General features: G+C 39.8%; 1 protein-coding gene across 7 annotated transcripts in view; it reads right to left on the reverse strand.

Moving 5' to 3' along the window:
• msi2b (musashi RNA-binding protein 2b) overlaps positions 1-13,571 on the reverse strand; it is a 285,592-nt gene that overhangs the window by 46,959 nt on the left and 225,062 nt on the right. For all 7 annotated transcript variants that reach the window (XM_080866576.1, XM_080866573.1, XM_080866575.1 and 4 more), the window contains exon 9: positions 8,610-8,724. In XM_080866576.1, coding sequence (XP_080722702.1) covers positions 8,610-8,724 — 115 coding nt within the window. The remainder of the gene's footprint in view (positions 1-8,609; positions 8,725-13,571) is intronic.

A 13,571-nucleotide genomic window follows, 5' to 3' on the forward strand; every position in this document is an offset into this window, starting at 1 on the left:
CGCCTGTGTCCGGCAGCCTCACCTCTGTCAGTGCGCCCCAGGACAGCTGTGGCTACAATGTAGCTTGCCATCGTGAATGTGTGTGTGAATGGGTGAATGACTGAATGTAGTGTAAAGCGCTTTGGGGTCCTATGGACTAGAAAAGCGCTATACAAATGCAGGCCATTTACCATTTAGGCCTCTACTGCAACTGAGTTAGATTGCTTCCTTTTCTTAAAAGTTTCTGCTAGAGTTTTTTCTTTCTCAAAGAGAAATGTATGCTTAATTTTGGGTTGAAGTCAGGTGACTGACTCAGTCAATAATAACTAATGATTAAATGCAGTGGTGTATAAACACAGAATGAAAAGAGGTGATTGAAGAAGCATCATGGGAAGCCCCCAGCAGTAGTGTGTGATCTGGATTAATGGATACTTGGGTATCATCTGCATAGCAATGAAAAATGCATGCTATGCCTTCTAATCATACTGGCTAAGGGAAGCATGCATAATGTAAACAGAAGTGGTTTCAGCACGAAACCTTGTGGAACTCCATAATAGGGCTACCACAGTTAGTCGACTAGTCACGATTACGTCAACTATGAAAATCGTCGGCGACTAATTTAATAGTCGACGCATCGTTTGAAGCTTTGTAAGATCCCAAAAGACGCAGGAATAAGTAGTAGGATTTAAGAGTGTAATAATGGACTGAAACAGAAGATGGCAGCACTGTATGTACAAGGATGCCAGCTGCCGTTAAACGCCGAAGAAGAAGCAGTGTCCGGTATCGTAGCTGTGTCCAAATTCAGGAACCGCATCCTCCTGTGCCCGCATTTGTAGGCCAATTACATTACAGCGACACGACGAAGACTGTCTAAATTCGAAGACTCCGACAAATGTGGCCTTCATTTCCCCAGATTTGAAGGATGGGTCCGGGTGTATAATTCGTGGCCCAACCTATCCCAGAATTCATAGCGCGGCCCAGCGCACCCCTGCTCAGTTTCCAACAATGGCGGCAGCTAGTTAGTTTTAATTTTACTCTTATTATACTTTCTGGGTCACAAAATAAACGTTTAACATATTTTCAGGCGAGAATGTAGCTGTGTAAACTTAAAATATCTGCTCAGTTTATCAAGACACCACATATTTTCAAAAGCACTCCGATGTTTTTGGAGACGTCTGTTACCCACCAGCTCGATAGCTAGTCGGGGTTCAAGGCTCACTAGAGCCGGTGAGAACACCGGACTCCCGGCAAATCGTTTTCAAACCCACTGCCGTCTTTCGCTACTCAGGATAAACATGATATATGAGTCACTTAGATAACTTAAAAATGTTATTGTTTGGCTTTTTTCAGTATTTTATTTGTTCCTGAGTAAATCAGTTTGGCTGAGATTAAAGTTATAGTTTTTACACAGCTGAATAACGTCAAGCAGACAACTGATTATCAGAAGTGTGAGATGCTCAAGAATATACTCCGGTGTCCTGTTATATTTTAGATAGTAAGTAGCAGACGGCTGAGTTTATTAAACTCCACCGAAACAATCTGCAAATTTAATTAAAATTGAATAAATTATCATCTTGTCTTTATTTTTAGTTAGCACATACCTTAAACACTTAAAGCTGTAAGCTAATGATAGTTATATAAGAGCAGAATAATGCTGGTGCAATAAGCTGTACGTTTTACGTCCAATGGATGCATGATCTGATGAGTCGACTAATCGCAAAAATAATTGGTGACTAGTCAACTATCATAATAATCGTTGGTGGCAGCCCTACTCCATAATTAACCTTAGCATGAGAAGAGGACTCCTCATTTACATGAATAAACTGGAGTCTATTAGATAGATATGATTCAAAGCACTGCAGCACAATGCCTTTGATACCTACAGCATGCTCTTATTTCTTTAATAAAATATTGTGGTCAACAGTGTTGATTGCTGTTTCTTTACTGTGATTAATTCTGTATACTGACTAAACTCTTCAAAAAAAAAAAAACCATTGCTTGAGATAAAAGGAAGGTTGAAGATTGGTTTATAATTAGCTAATCTAGCTGGGTCAAGTGACAGATTTTTAAATTTAATGGTTTAGTTACTGCCAACATAAAGGCCTGTGGTAGGCAGCCCATTAACAGAGATATATTATTCACATTTAAGATTGAAACACTAATTAATGGTAGGAATAGTAGGAATGAGGGTTTAATAGACATGTTGATGGTTTGGAAGCAATTATTGAAGTTAACTCAGAGAGATCAATTGTAGAGTTTAAGTAGTACCGAACCATAATAATGGTCTGTGTTTTGAGGATGACTATCTTTTTCTCTGATGATGACAATTTTATTTGTACAGAAATTTGTGAAATCATTAGTTAAAATTACGGGAATGCTTGTCTTAAAAGAGCTCTGACTCCTTGTTAACCCTGAATAAAAATTTTAAAAAGAGACCTGAGGTTGTTTTCTCTTTTCAGAGCCACAATATCCAGGGTTGTACACAATGGGGATGTAATTAATGAGATAATCAGCCTCTGCATTGGAGTTGTGCATGCAATTGAAGACAACAGTGGAGAAATTACATCCTTGAATGCGGTAACAACACTTTCAGAAAGACATCTACTGTATTGACATTTATTCCAGACTGCTCTGTAATCTGTAAATTTAAAAGTTATTAAGAAGTGATCAGACAATAAAGGGTTCTCAGCGAATGCTGATAAGTAGTGTTCTGGTTCTATGTTCTATGTAAGATGTCAGAACATGTTCAGTATGGTTAAAGTGGTGTGTGGGCTCACTTACATTTTGAGAGAAGTCAATTGAGTCTAATAGTAGATTAATTCTAGTGTTGAGGCTGTCATTATCAGCATCTACATCAATGTTAAACTATAATTACTGAGCACTAACTCAAACAAAATGTTGAAGAATTCAGAACCAAGAGATACCAACAAACAAAACTGTTCTTTGTGTTTTCCAGTTTGGTGTAAAAGGCTGAAAGTTAAGGTTTCAAATTTTGTCTGGGTCCTTGGTTGATTAATAAGCTGGCTGGCTTAAACATGGATTTTAAGAATCCATGTTTAACTGTTTTACACTTTGGTACAGTCGAGGATGCTTTATTATTCTTACTTTGCGATTTTCTTTTATGCTTGAATCATTATTTGCCGCTTTTTTTGGTTTGCTTTTTGGTAGTCTGGGAGCAGTCATAGTATCAATGGACATGTGGCTTTGGGGGGGATTAGAAACGTCTACTTTCACAAATTTACAGTTAAACAGTGTATTACCACAAAGACACTCCATGTAATTGCTAACTTAACCCCATTTATTCACCAACTGATATCAGACAGATGGTAGAATTATTCCATCTTTTTGCTGTTTTAACGCCATCTTGGCACATCAAAGACACTTTGAAGATGTGCAAGTGGTTGCTGACCTGATCCCCGTCTTCCAAGCAACCATTATAAAGTCCTATTGACTGCAAGTTAGCTTCACACAGTGACAATAATTTGGGTTGTGCCATGGTCTTGGCCACAGTTTTCCCTGTTGTGACTGTAGCATGAAGAATGAAAAGTGTGCCATTTGTATTGTGAAGTGCCATTCTATTAGTACTACAGGCTTAGAGTCTGAGAAAAATAAACATCTGTACACACCAGATTTCATCCTGGTACTGCTATCAGCACTCCATCAATAAAAACTGAAGATCTGGTTCTACTAGCAGCTGTACGTGCCTTAACATTGTCTCCACTATATTTTACAGATAATTTGTTACACATGGATAATTAGCCCTTCCTTTCATTTTCCATGCTTTTCTCTTCACATCATCCAAGTTAAACCTCGGTTTAAAATTCTTCTATCACATTGATAAGTCTGTTTTATTTTTCAGCCTAATGATGGTCTTTTCACATCCAATGACACCTGTTTGATCTGCATTTTAAGAGTTTTCAGGAACAACTACCAAATGCAAATTCTACACTTAAACTTTCAAAATTTTATCCCCTAATTTGTCATAAGATAAAGGAAAACAGCTTATGTGATATTACTTTTGAGCATTTAAAAAGAGAGGGGATGTGTAAAAAATGTGTTTATTATTTTTTTTAAACCCCTTTAATTAAATCCGAAATTCAATACTCAATTATACCTTGATTGCTTAATTTTCAATACAATGCGGTCATGTAGACAGGCAAAATTTAAAAACAAGTCTTATTGTCCAAATACTAGACTAGACCTAACTATATATTCGAAAATATATTCACACAGGATGGCCTTCAGGATCTTATTCTAATTGTTTTTATTTTGACAAATAAACTATTATGTTACAGTTTTAAAATGAAAGGAACCCCTCATTAAATACATGTCTGAAAAAACTTCTATTATTGTTTAGAAAAATACTTCGTACACTAAGTCTGGTGGCTTGCCATGTGTGTTTGTGCTCTAAGCCCAATTAGAGGTGGCATAAATTTAACAGGACTATTTTTCAGGAATTCTGCCATAGTTTGAGATCTCACTGATTAATTTGGTCTGTAAAATGTTTTTATAGCCAGCAAAAATAATGGCTACAACGATACGACTGAGGCCCTGATTGTAAAAAACAAAAGTGTTTTAGGGGAGCAGACTTGGTGACTGAAGATGGACAATGACACAATTGTACAAAAAATATTTAACACGTTTAAGGTACTCAAAGCAGTTAGTATTGAAATTTTTTTTTTAAAGCTTCATACATTTTTAGTTTAGCTCTTTATTTGTGCTGGGTATTAAGAGCTGGTCCCAAATTCAGCAAATGGTTGGAAACCAAAGCACTGATATGCTCCCACACAAATACAGCTGCTCTTGGTTCTTAACTATCTAATTTATTTTCACTCTTTATTTAACCTTAAGTTTTCTGGCACTTTTATAGCTCAGTGTAATAACACTTTATAGCAGGCCCCTTGAGATGTCGGTGTCTGTTTATGTTCTATATCTCTTCACAGTAACAGAAAGGTTCATGTGTAGTAATATAGCTAATGTACAGTAGTTTGTCAAAATGATATGGTCACACAAGAGGCAGCTGCACATTTGTAAAATTATTCGTTTATTTTGCTAGTTTAAAAAAGTTTTACAACAAAATTAAAACAGAACTTGAATTTAATTGTTATTCGATTACTTGTTATCTGAAGCATTTATCTGAAAAGTTGTATTAATATTGATTTACTGATTGATGATCATACATTTGCATGATGTATCTGCAATACATCAAAACTGGAATTATCAAGAATAATTTTTATACAATTGAAGCATTACCTAAAGCTTAGCTAGGGAATTATAATCTTGATACAAATGGAATATTTTAAAACTGTCATGCATAAATCAAAGTCAGTGGTTTCTGTGGGGGTAGAGACTTGGTTAAAAGCTGTACAGTCCCTGGGTGAATGGCGAGTTGCAATGAGGCCCAAAGTGGACCCAGTGTCATTAGAAAAATTTAAAAGTAGCAGATGTATTGTTCATCTGCTGTCATGATTCTTATTACTACCACAGACCCACCAGTTAATTAGCTGGACAGTTTTCAGACAGAAGCAGCTGTGGGCAACATATTGAGAAACGGGGTGCGAGGGAGCAGGCAGCTAGGAAGCGGTATACAGACATAAGAAAATTTGAGATGAGTGCGTGGGGAGGGGGGACGACTGAGAGCTTGAGCACCATCAAAGGTAATATAAACATAATTAACCCCCTAATTATAGTATATGTCTAAGTCTTTATCTGTGTTCCTCAAGCTATTATCATCTACAACCATAAGTCTGGACTAAATTACCTAGCACGATGACGTCCTTAAGGCTAAGAATGAATCAGCCTTGATAACTCTTTCTTTGTTGTGTGTAAGCTACACCTCAGTAACTGACCTCTGAAACCTCTTTCAGGCACGTGTGTCCTCAGCTCTCGTTAGCTGTGTACTACCCCGATAAAGTGGCTGCAGTCACAATACCATTCAAATGTCAAGACCGTAATTTAGAAACTGCATTTTTCTAGAGAGTGCTGGATAATTGGTATTACATTAAATACAACTAAGTAAAACATTATTAGAAAGTATGTGTGCACGATCCATATACCATATACATATATGTTTTTATATATATATGTATACATGCACTTGTGTGTATGTGCTTGCAAGGCGTCAAAACATATTTTGCATGCATGTGTCTGAGTGTGGGCAAGCTATGTGTGCGTGTGTGTGAGTGAGGGAGGGAGAATGTGTGTGATGCTCTGTTCTGTATGCCTCAGAGCCTTTGCCAGCTGGAATCAGAAAGGTTGACCTTGGTCATAAATATCTAATCAGTGTTTGCTGTCCATGAAAAAGTTCAATTTATTCCCAACCCAATGGGAAAATGCCTCTCTCAGACCCTCTCCCCTTTTCTAGCAGACAAAAAGAAATGCAACGCTGAGAGGCGGTGAGGGGAACCTTAACCTGGTATGGATGAAGTAGGACAGAGGCTACGCCAGAAAAAAAACAAACAATGCTCATCAGCTGCTGATGAGAAGTCATCACCGGGAAGTTACAGATGGACGGCTTTCACAAAGCCTCTCATTGTTTGTTTGGTCTGAAAAGAACTGTGATACGATACAACGAAAAACCTATCACAGACAGCAAAATATTGGATATTATGTGTTTGATACTGTCAAACAGAATAAGTGCCAAACTAAAATTGTTGGCTTAGATACCCGAGCTTCTCATACGTCCTTATTTTGACATTTTCTGAAACAGCAAGACCACTTTCCTTGTCTGATGTACCGCATTAAAATTGGGGGTTTTTTACTAAGCAAAGAGTTTTCAGTTATGTGTGTGCACAGTGTGTCAAAGGAGAGAGCCAAATATAAAGTGACACTAGCCTGAGATACATACTAAGTTCATCTCCTATCTCATGAAAGTCTTAGTATGTGCAAACTCACAAATATTTTCAGACAAGACAATGTGGTAGGTGGGGAGAAAGTACGGGGAAGAAGGAGATAACTCACTGTCTCTCCTACTATTTCACTAAATGAAGCCTGCCATTGTGTCTGGCCTTGTGGCGGCCTCTTAGTGCTCTTATTTGCCTTATTAATATGCATGCTAATGTACCTATTTTATGGCTCAACAGTTCTGATTCACTTTAAAATCAATTATCCATCTGGTACATCCATACCTCGCCCAGGCTCAAATGTGTATTAATTTCAGCAAACATACATCGGCGCAACACAATAAAGATAAATGCCTCGATTAGAGGCAGTAAACAAAGGAGCTAGGGATGGCTTTAATGAGATTTGACACAAAAGGAGCTTACACTTTCTTAAATAATGAGCCTAGGGTCCCTTTTTCCAAATGCAAATTATATAAAGGAATGTTTCGCTGTCCTTGTTCCAATTTCATTTAGATAAGAGTGTCTCCAAACAAGTTGGCTGTTAATATTCTCACATGAGCACATCACTGCCTTTCTGCCTGCCGTCTCCCAATGGAGGGGAAGAGTGCTCTCCTCTTCGCAGACACATTAGTCTGTAATAAGTTCTGAAAAGTTCACTGTGCTTGTTAAATACTTCTAACAGATGAGATGGAACTGGGAGCGACTTAGATAGAGTTGACAGAAGCACTCAGCCAAACGTATCAACACTTTTACCACAAACAACTGTATAATCACCCCCGTGGAAAGGTCAAGGCTGCAATAACCATGACAGTTAAAGCAACTGTATATAGATAAATGGATAGATAGATAACATAGATAATTAGTTTACTGCCCTCTTCTTTGGTAAGAATAGCTTTGGGCCTCAGTGATTGTTCAGTTTTTGAGAAAATGCAAAACAAGCGACAGCGAAATATGAATATCAGCTTTGAGAGCTGCGGGAGACACAAATGCACCTGCACCTGCTGTGAGAGGGAGGGGCTACGTGCAGCGCAAAATGAGTTTCTTACAATCAGTGATATGTCTCTTTTGCTTCTGAAAAAAAAAATGAAAAAATAAATCTTTAATGTGATTGCAAATCCATTTGGTTACAGACAGACATACAGACACATAGATGGATAGCGGGTGAGTGGGGAGGCAGGGAGGGAGAGAGTGCAATAGTGTTAAATAAAAAGGGCCACAGGCATAGGCTGGATGGTAATGAAGAGGGGTGGGCCAGCAGCTGAGGTCCCTGTAGATGAGATCTCTCTCTGACATGTGTGTCCCCTTCATTACCCATTAAGGGGGGCACAGTGATGAATCCTTAATATGACATTACACCAATTTTCCTCTTCATTTAGCCTGCTAATGTGCTGGTCTGCTCCTATATGCCCAGGGGCTGGCTGTACCACACTCAACCAGAAATAGACCACAGTGGCCACTGGTGGCACACCTTGAAGCAGGCTAATTAGGGGCAGCGCCCACCTAATGGGGCTATCTAGACAAAAGTTTGCATAAGTTGATTTTTTAAGCAGATAGAAATTGGTGACTGAATGGTGTGCACGTCTGGCATTTGGTCTGGATAAAACAAAACATAGTTTTGCCGTAAAAATTGTATGCATCGGCCTTTTTCTTGATTGACCATCACGGGATTGGCAAAATGAGGTAAAAACACCAGAAACAAGTCTTTTGGTTTATCACCAAAAGATCTCATGGAAATATGCCCAAATATTCATGGAGTCCTGTTTAGATATCTGCACAAGTATAACTCACTTAGCATGCCCATCCCCAGCATGAAGGCATCCATGGTGTAGGGCAGACCCCTGGCTCGCCCCCGTGTACCTGGTGGGAACATCACCTCCTTGGGCTGGGCCTTCTTACATTCTACCTATGTAGACAGACAACAAACACACACATACACACACCAAAGCATTAGTCTGTGTTGGTACGCAGCCCGACAGATCTGACAGGGCTGTGTCAGCTCTTTAAGGTGGTTTTCTGTTTGACTTGCACAGTGCTAGATGTTTTCCATAGAGAGAGAAGGGGAAAAAACAGACTGAGCAAATCTGAACACCTCACATTTTAGAGCAAAGTCTCTAAGGAAAACTTACAATCTTCTCCTGCATTAAAGCAAAGGTTATTGCTCCAGTGAGCATGTGCCCAAACCCTCAGGGAAATACAGGCTAAATACTTGAGTTTCCATGAGTTTCTAAAACATAAAGGTAGGAGAAGTTCTGCTCTCCAGACTCCCACAGTGTGGAAGTATGTCCAGACTCTTTCTTTTTTTTAACAAAAGGACTAATCTTCAAACAAGTCCTGTCATTTGACAAATCGTTATTCCTTTGCTATCATTTTTCATTGACCTTAAATGTTTTTGGGTTTTTTTGTTGCAAAAACAGCTTCAAATCCTAAAGCCAAAAAGGGTGTGTTTTGAAACTGAGTAAGGGCTTTGTTTTCCTGTTTGTGTACTGTGCATTTGTGTATTGTTGCTGGGCTGGAGTCCCCAGTGTCCCGCAGTCCAATTCCACCTGCAGTGCTCATCTCTTTCCTGCATTTATTCCTCTCACTTCACTTCTCCCACATACAGGTTTGTTCATTTCCCATCTTGCAAGACTGACATCTCCTCCTCCTACATAACACATATCAAATGAGGGATGTGACAGGGGCAGATGAGAAGAAGGAGGAAGATGAGAGTCCTATTTACCACATATCTATCCTATCTCTATGAATTATAGAGAAGCACAAGCAGCTGACAAGGGTGGCACGGTCTTGTGTCTGTTGGTTGTTCTTTGGTAGGCTGAGTCTGTTCACCATGCTGCACAATCTATTTGCTCCACTGCCTGCTTGGCATCAGCCTGTCCATCTGTTTGTCTGTTTGCCTCCTGGCTCTTGCCTGCTTCTCCCTACTGCCTCCACTTAAACAGGGCTTTCTCGGCTGCTGCGATTCACATGTCATCCTGGCCTGCTGCACAAGACAGGCTACTGCACCAGTCCTGTGCACACCTCAACCAAGGTATAGCCTAGCATCCATACAAATAGGCCTGCGACTCTGACAGGCCAGTGATGCACATTAGTATTCACACACCAGTCATACATGCACAGCGGTAGACACAACATGCTATTTCAAGTTGCCAAACTCAAGGAAAACTTCTGTGCTGAATGCATAGTGTAACAAGCTCTGTACACTGTATCTAGCAGAGAGCGAGACATGTAAAAAAGGGAACACTAATGAAAAAGGTTTCTATCACGGGGGGAAGTTGCTGTGTTGCAGAGCTGTGATTTGTTGCTGTTAGTGGCTCTTTTATTTGAAGCAGACCAACTAAAGTACACAGTTCCCTCAGCCACTTTGTAGCTGTCACAGCTACTCTACCCTTCTTATGTGCCTTGTATGGTTTGACATAGTGCTGAAGAGAGCACAGGCGCTTTTTCCCGTCTGAAAATGACCCGCGGCATGGAAGCAGGAAGCGGGTGGGACAAATGGGCGTGTTAAAATCCCAGCACACTGCTGGGATTTTCAATGTTCACATAGCCGGGTGACAAATACATTCAAGTTCTATCCACACTTTCAAACGCGGCAGCAGCTGATCAGCCTCTTCTAGAAACCCCTGCAACAACTAGCGAGATGGACGCTCAGGTAGTCTGCTGGGAGTAAGACAGAGCCAGGTGTGAGTCATGCCAACATGCTCTCAGATGCGGGTCTTTTGATATTCAGAGTGCGGGTTCCTTGTCATGGATTTAAAACCAGTCAGGGGCCGGGTTCTGTGGTGGTGTGAGTATGTGGGTGTTCACCTGCTTCAGACACACAGGAGGTTGAGAGCAAAGGAGGCAAGAGCTTTTCATAGTCGACTAAATCAAACAGTAAGGAAGAGAAAGGACAGAGAGACAATTCGGAGCCCGGCAACGAAGAACTGCAAAGGTTCAGCAGCCAAGAGAGTAGAGATTCAAATTTCACCATGTGGAAAGACCTTGTGGCACATTCAGAGTATGAAGGGAACACAGGTCCTTATTCTAACGGGGATCATTTTTCAGAATTATAGTTTGTGTAATTTGTCAAGGACTCTTGCATTTATTGAAGGCTGCACAATATTGTGTTGTGAAAAGTCTCCTGATCCACAATTTAAACACTATCAATGAAGGTGTTTGAGCACCACTGCACCCTGTCGAGAAAAGGGACACACCATTAAACTGCCTTGCCTTCCCTGCCAGAAATGTTATACCATATTTCTCAGAAACGGCACTCACGAGATCTGAAACACACACACACACACACACACACACACACACACACACACACACACACACACACACACACACACACACACACACACACACACACACACACACACACAGTATAAACGCTAAGTAACTAGTAAAGTGGATTCCTGTCACAAAGTGTTGACAAGGTGTGGTTACTTCAACGTGTGTGCTTTCAACATATACTGAAATGTTTCTGCCTTTCATGCACTGATATACCGCAGACGATAGCTTAGCCTTGAGACTTACATCACTGCATACCCAAGATAAAGTCAGAAGGTAACAAGTACGTCTGTGAAGGCAACACTATAGAGTTGGATGTCTCGAGACCAAGACCGGTCCTGAGACCACTTTTACGTGGTCTTGGTCTTGTCTTGACTTTGGTCTTGGATCCCTCGGTCTTGTCTTGGTCTCGCTGTCTCGGTCTTGCTGTCTCAAATCGACATAGATTTGGAGATTTGGAGTCAACAGTATCCATGACGTACAACGTAACGTTCGATAATGTGTCATGCGCAAAAGCATCAGCTCTAGGAGCCATGCTTAGAGAGTGCTTTGTAGTGAATCAGAAGAGTCGACTCCCATTGAGCGAAAGCTGGCTCCTCACTTGATTTTGTTTCGCTGCACAGCTCTCCCACAGTGGCTCAGCTATGCTCCAATTCCTCCATATTGTGGCCAATCACATGCGAGGATATAGGATAATATCATTATGTGAAAAACAGAGGGTGAGAGACACGACTCGCTTACTGACTGTCCTCTCAGTAAGTGAGTGAGACAGTAGACAGCGGTGAGGAGGTCTGTGCAAGTGCATTGCAAAAACACATAAATATGCCTGACACCCGTAAACGAAGCAGCATCTGGCTGCAGTTTAAAGACTTTTTTTGTCTCGGTCTTGTCTCGACTTTGTCTTGGTCTTGTCTTGTCTCAATACCCTCTGGTCTTGGTATTGTCTTTGTCTTAGTTTAGGCGGTCTTGACTACAAGTCTACAACACTGATACTAAAACATTTTGTAACAACATATGGCTTGTGTTTGAAGTTTCAATAACATAAAGAATGAGTTAAACCCTTTTTTTTTTTTTTTGATAAACTGTGCAATAATTAGGCAACTTGTTCTGATGTGATCTAGCCAGTGTTATGCTTCCAGTGGTCTTTTCTGGCTGAACTTGCTTGGGTCACTCGCTACTATTTCCAAGTAGGTCCATGTTTGCCCAGATTTTGCCAAGGTTGAAATCATGTTAACGCTGTGAGCGACACTGCTGTAAAATCGGAATGTTCTGAGATTCATGCAACTTAGCAATGAGTGGAGAAAAAGCTGCTAACTTTGAAGGAAGTATAACTGTCACAAGTCATGGAGTGGAAAATTCCAGTAGCAACTAAGCTAACATTCTACAATGTAAAATGTCATGAGTTATCCTAACAAGAGTAGCATGTCACATGTGTGGCAGAAGTGGCTAGCTAACCACTTTTCTGTTGCTATGAAAGATGTGTAAATCAAAACCTGAAGTTTTTTAAGCCTCCACGTTTTTTCTCCTCCACTTGTCCAGTTTCCTCCAAAATGTATATATTTTTAGGGATATAATTGCTCATCATGCAATGATATAGCAAGTCTTTGGTTAATACCTCTTTAGGAATCATCTTGTTGATGCACCAATGTTATTTTATGTCTGTCAAATTGTGCTATTTTTGGCATTTCATTTCATACAGAAATGGGGAAAAAATTATGTGTTTTTGAGACAGACTGCTAGTAACTATATCTCTAAAGATACAATTTAAAACGTTATTTGCTAAGTTGTCTGTTATGTGTTGATACAGCACTGGTGTATACCTTGCATTAGGTGTTTGTTATACTTGAATGATTCATAGGTAGTAAGTGGCTTACAAAACAAACAAAATTCTCTGAAAATGATCAGGTACAAGGACTAGACTGAAAACTTTTGAAAAATCTGAAGAAAAGCTTTAAAAGGCCTTCAGAAAGCCTGGAAAACTACTATACAAGACCACTTTAAAAATGTGGCTCCTAGGAATAAACTATAAAGAAAGGCTTGGCTCATGATTTTGCACAATACTGCATGTCCTTAACTAGACCACCCTGACTGTAGAGTGTGTTCCTTTTCAGCAGGAGGAGGGACACCTACCTGACTACGTGTATTTTCTTATCCAGTTCTAGTTCTTCTCACAATAATAATTAGTTTAATATTTTAAGGAATGACAATATCCGTATAACCACATTTACACTTTCCAAGAAGGTTAATTAGGATAACTATGCTTGTTAGGTTCCAGTATACATCAACTGTAGACCTTTAATTTTGCCCAAGCAAGCTGTAAGCTACTTCGTTGGAAGCATAAAAGAATCCAAACCCAGAAACCCCAAAAAGCTGTATAATATAAGGAGACAGATCCCATCCCAGCAGACCATCAGTTTGGAAAGTCTAGCATGGTAAAATAACAACAGATATATGTACTAAATTATATTTTGTTTGGGT

Source organism: Rhamphochromis sp. 'chilingali' (assembly GCF_963969265.1).
Source record: "Rhamphochromis sp. 'chilingali' genome assembly, chromosome: 19".
Taxonomy (NCBI): Eukaryota; Metazoa; Chordata; class Actinopteri; order Cichliformes; family Cichlidae; genus Rhamphochromis; species Rhamphochromis sp. 'chilingali'.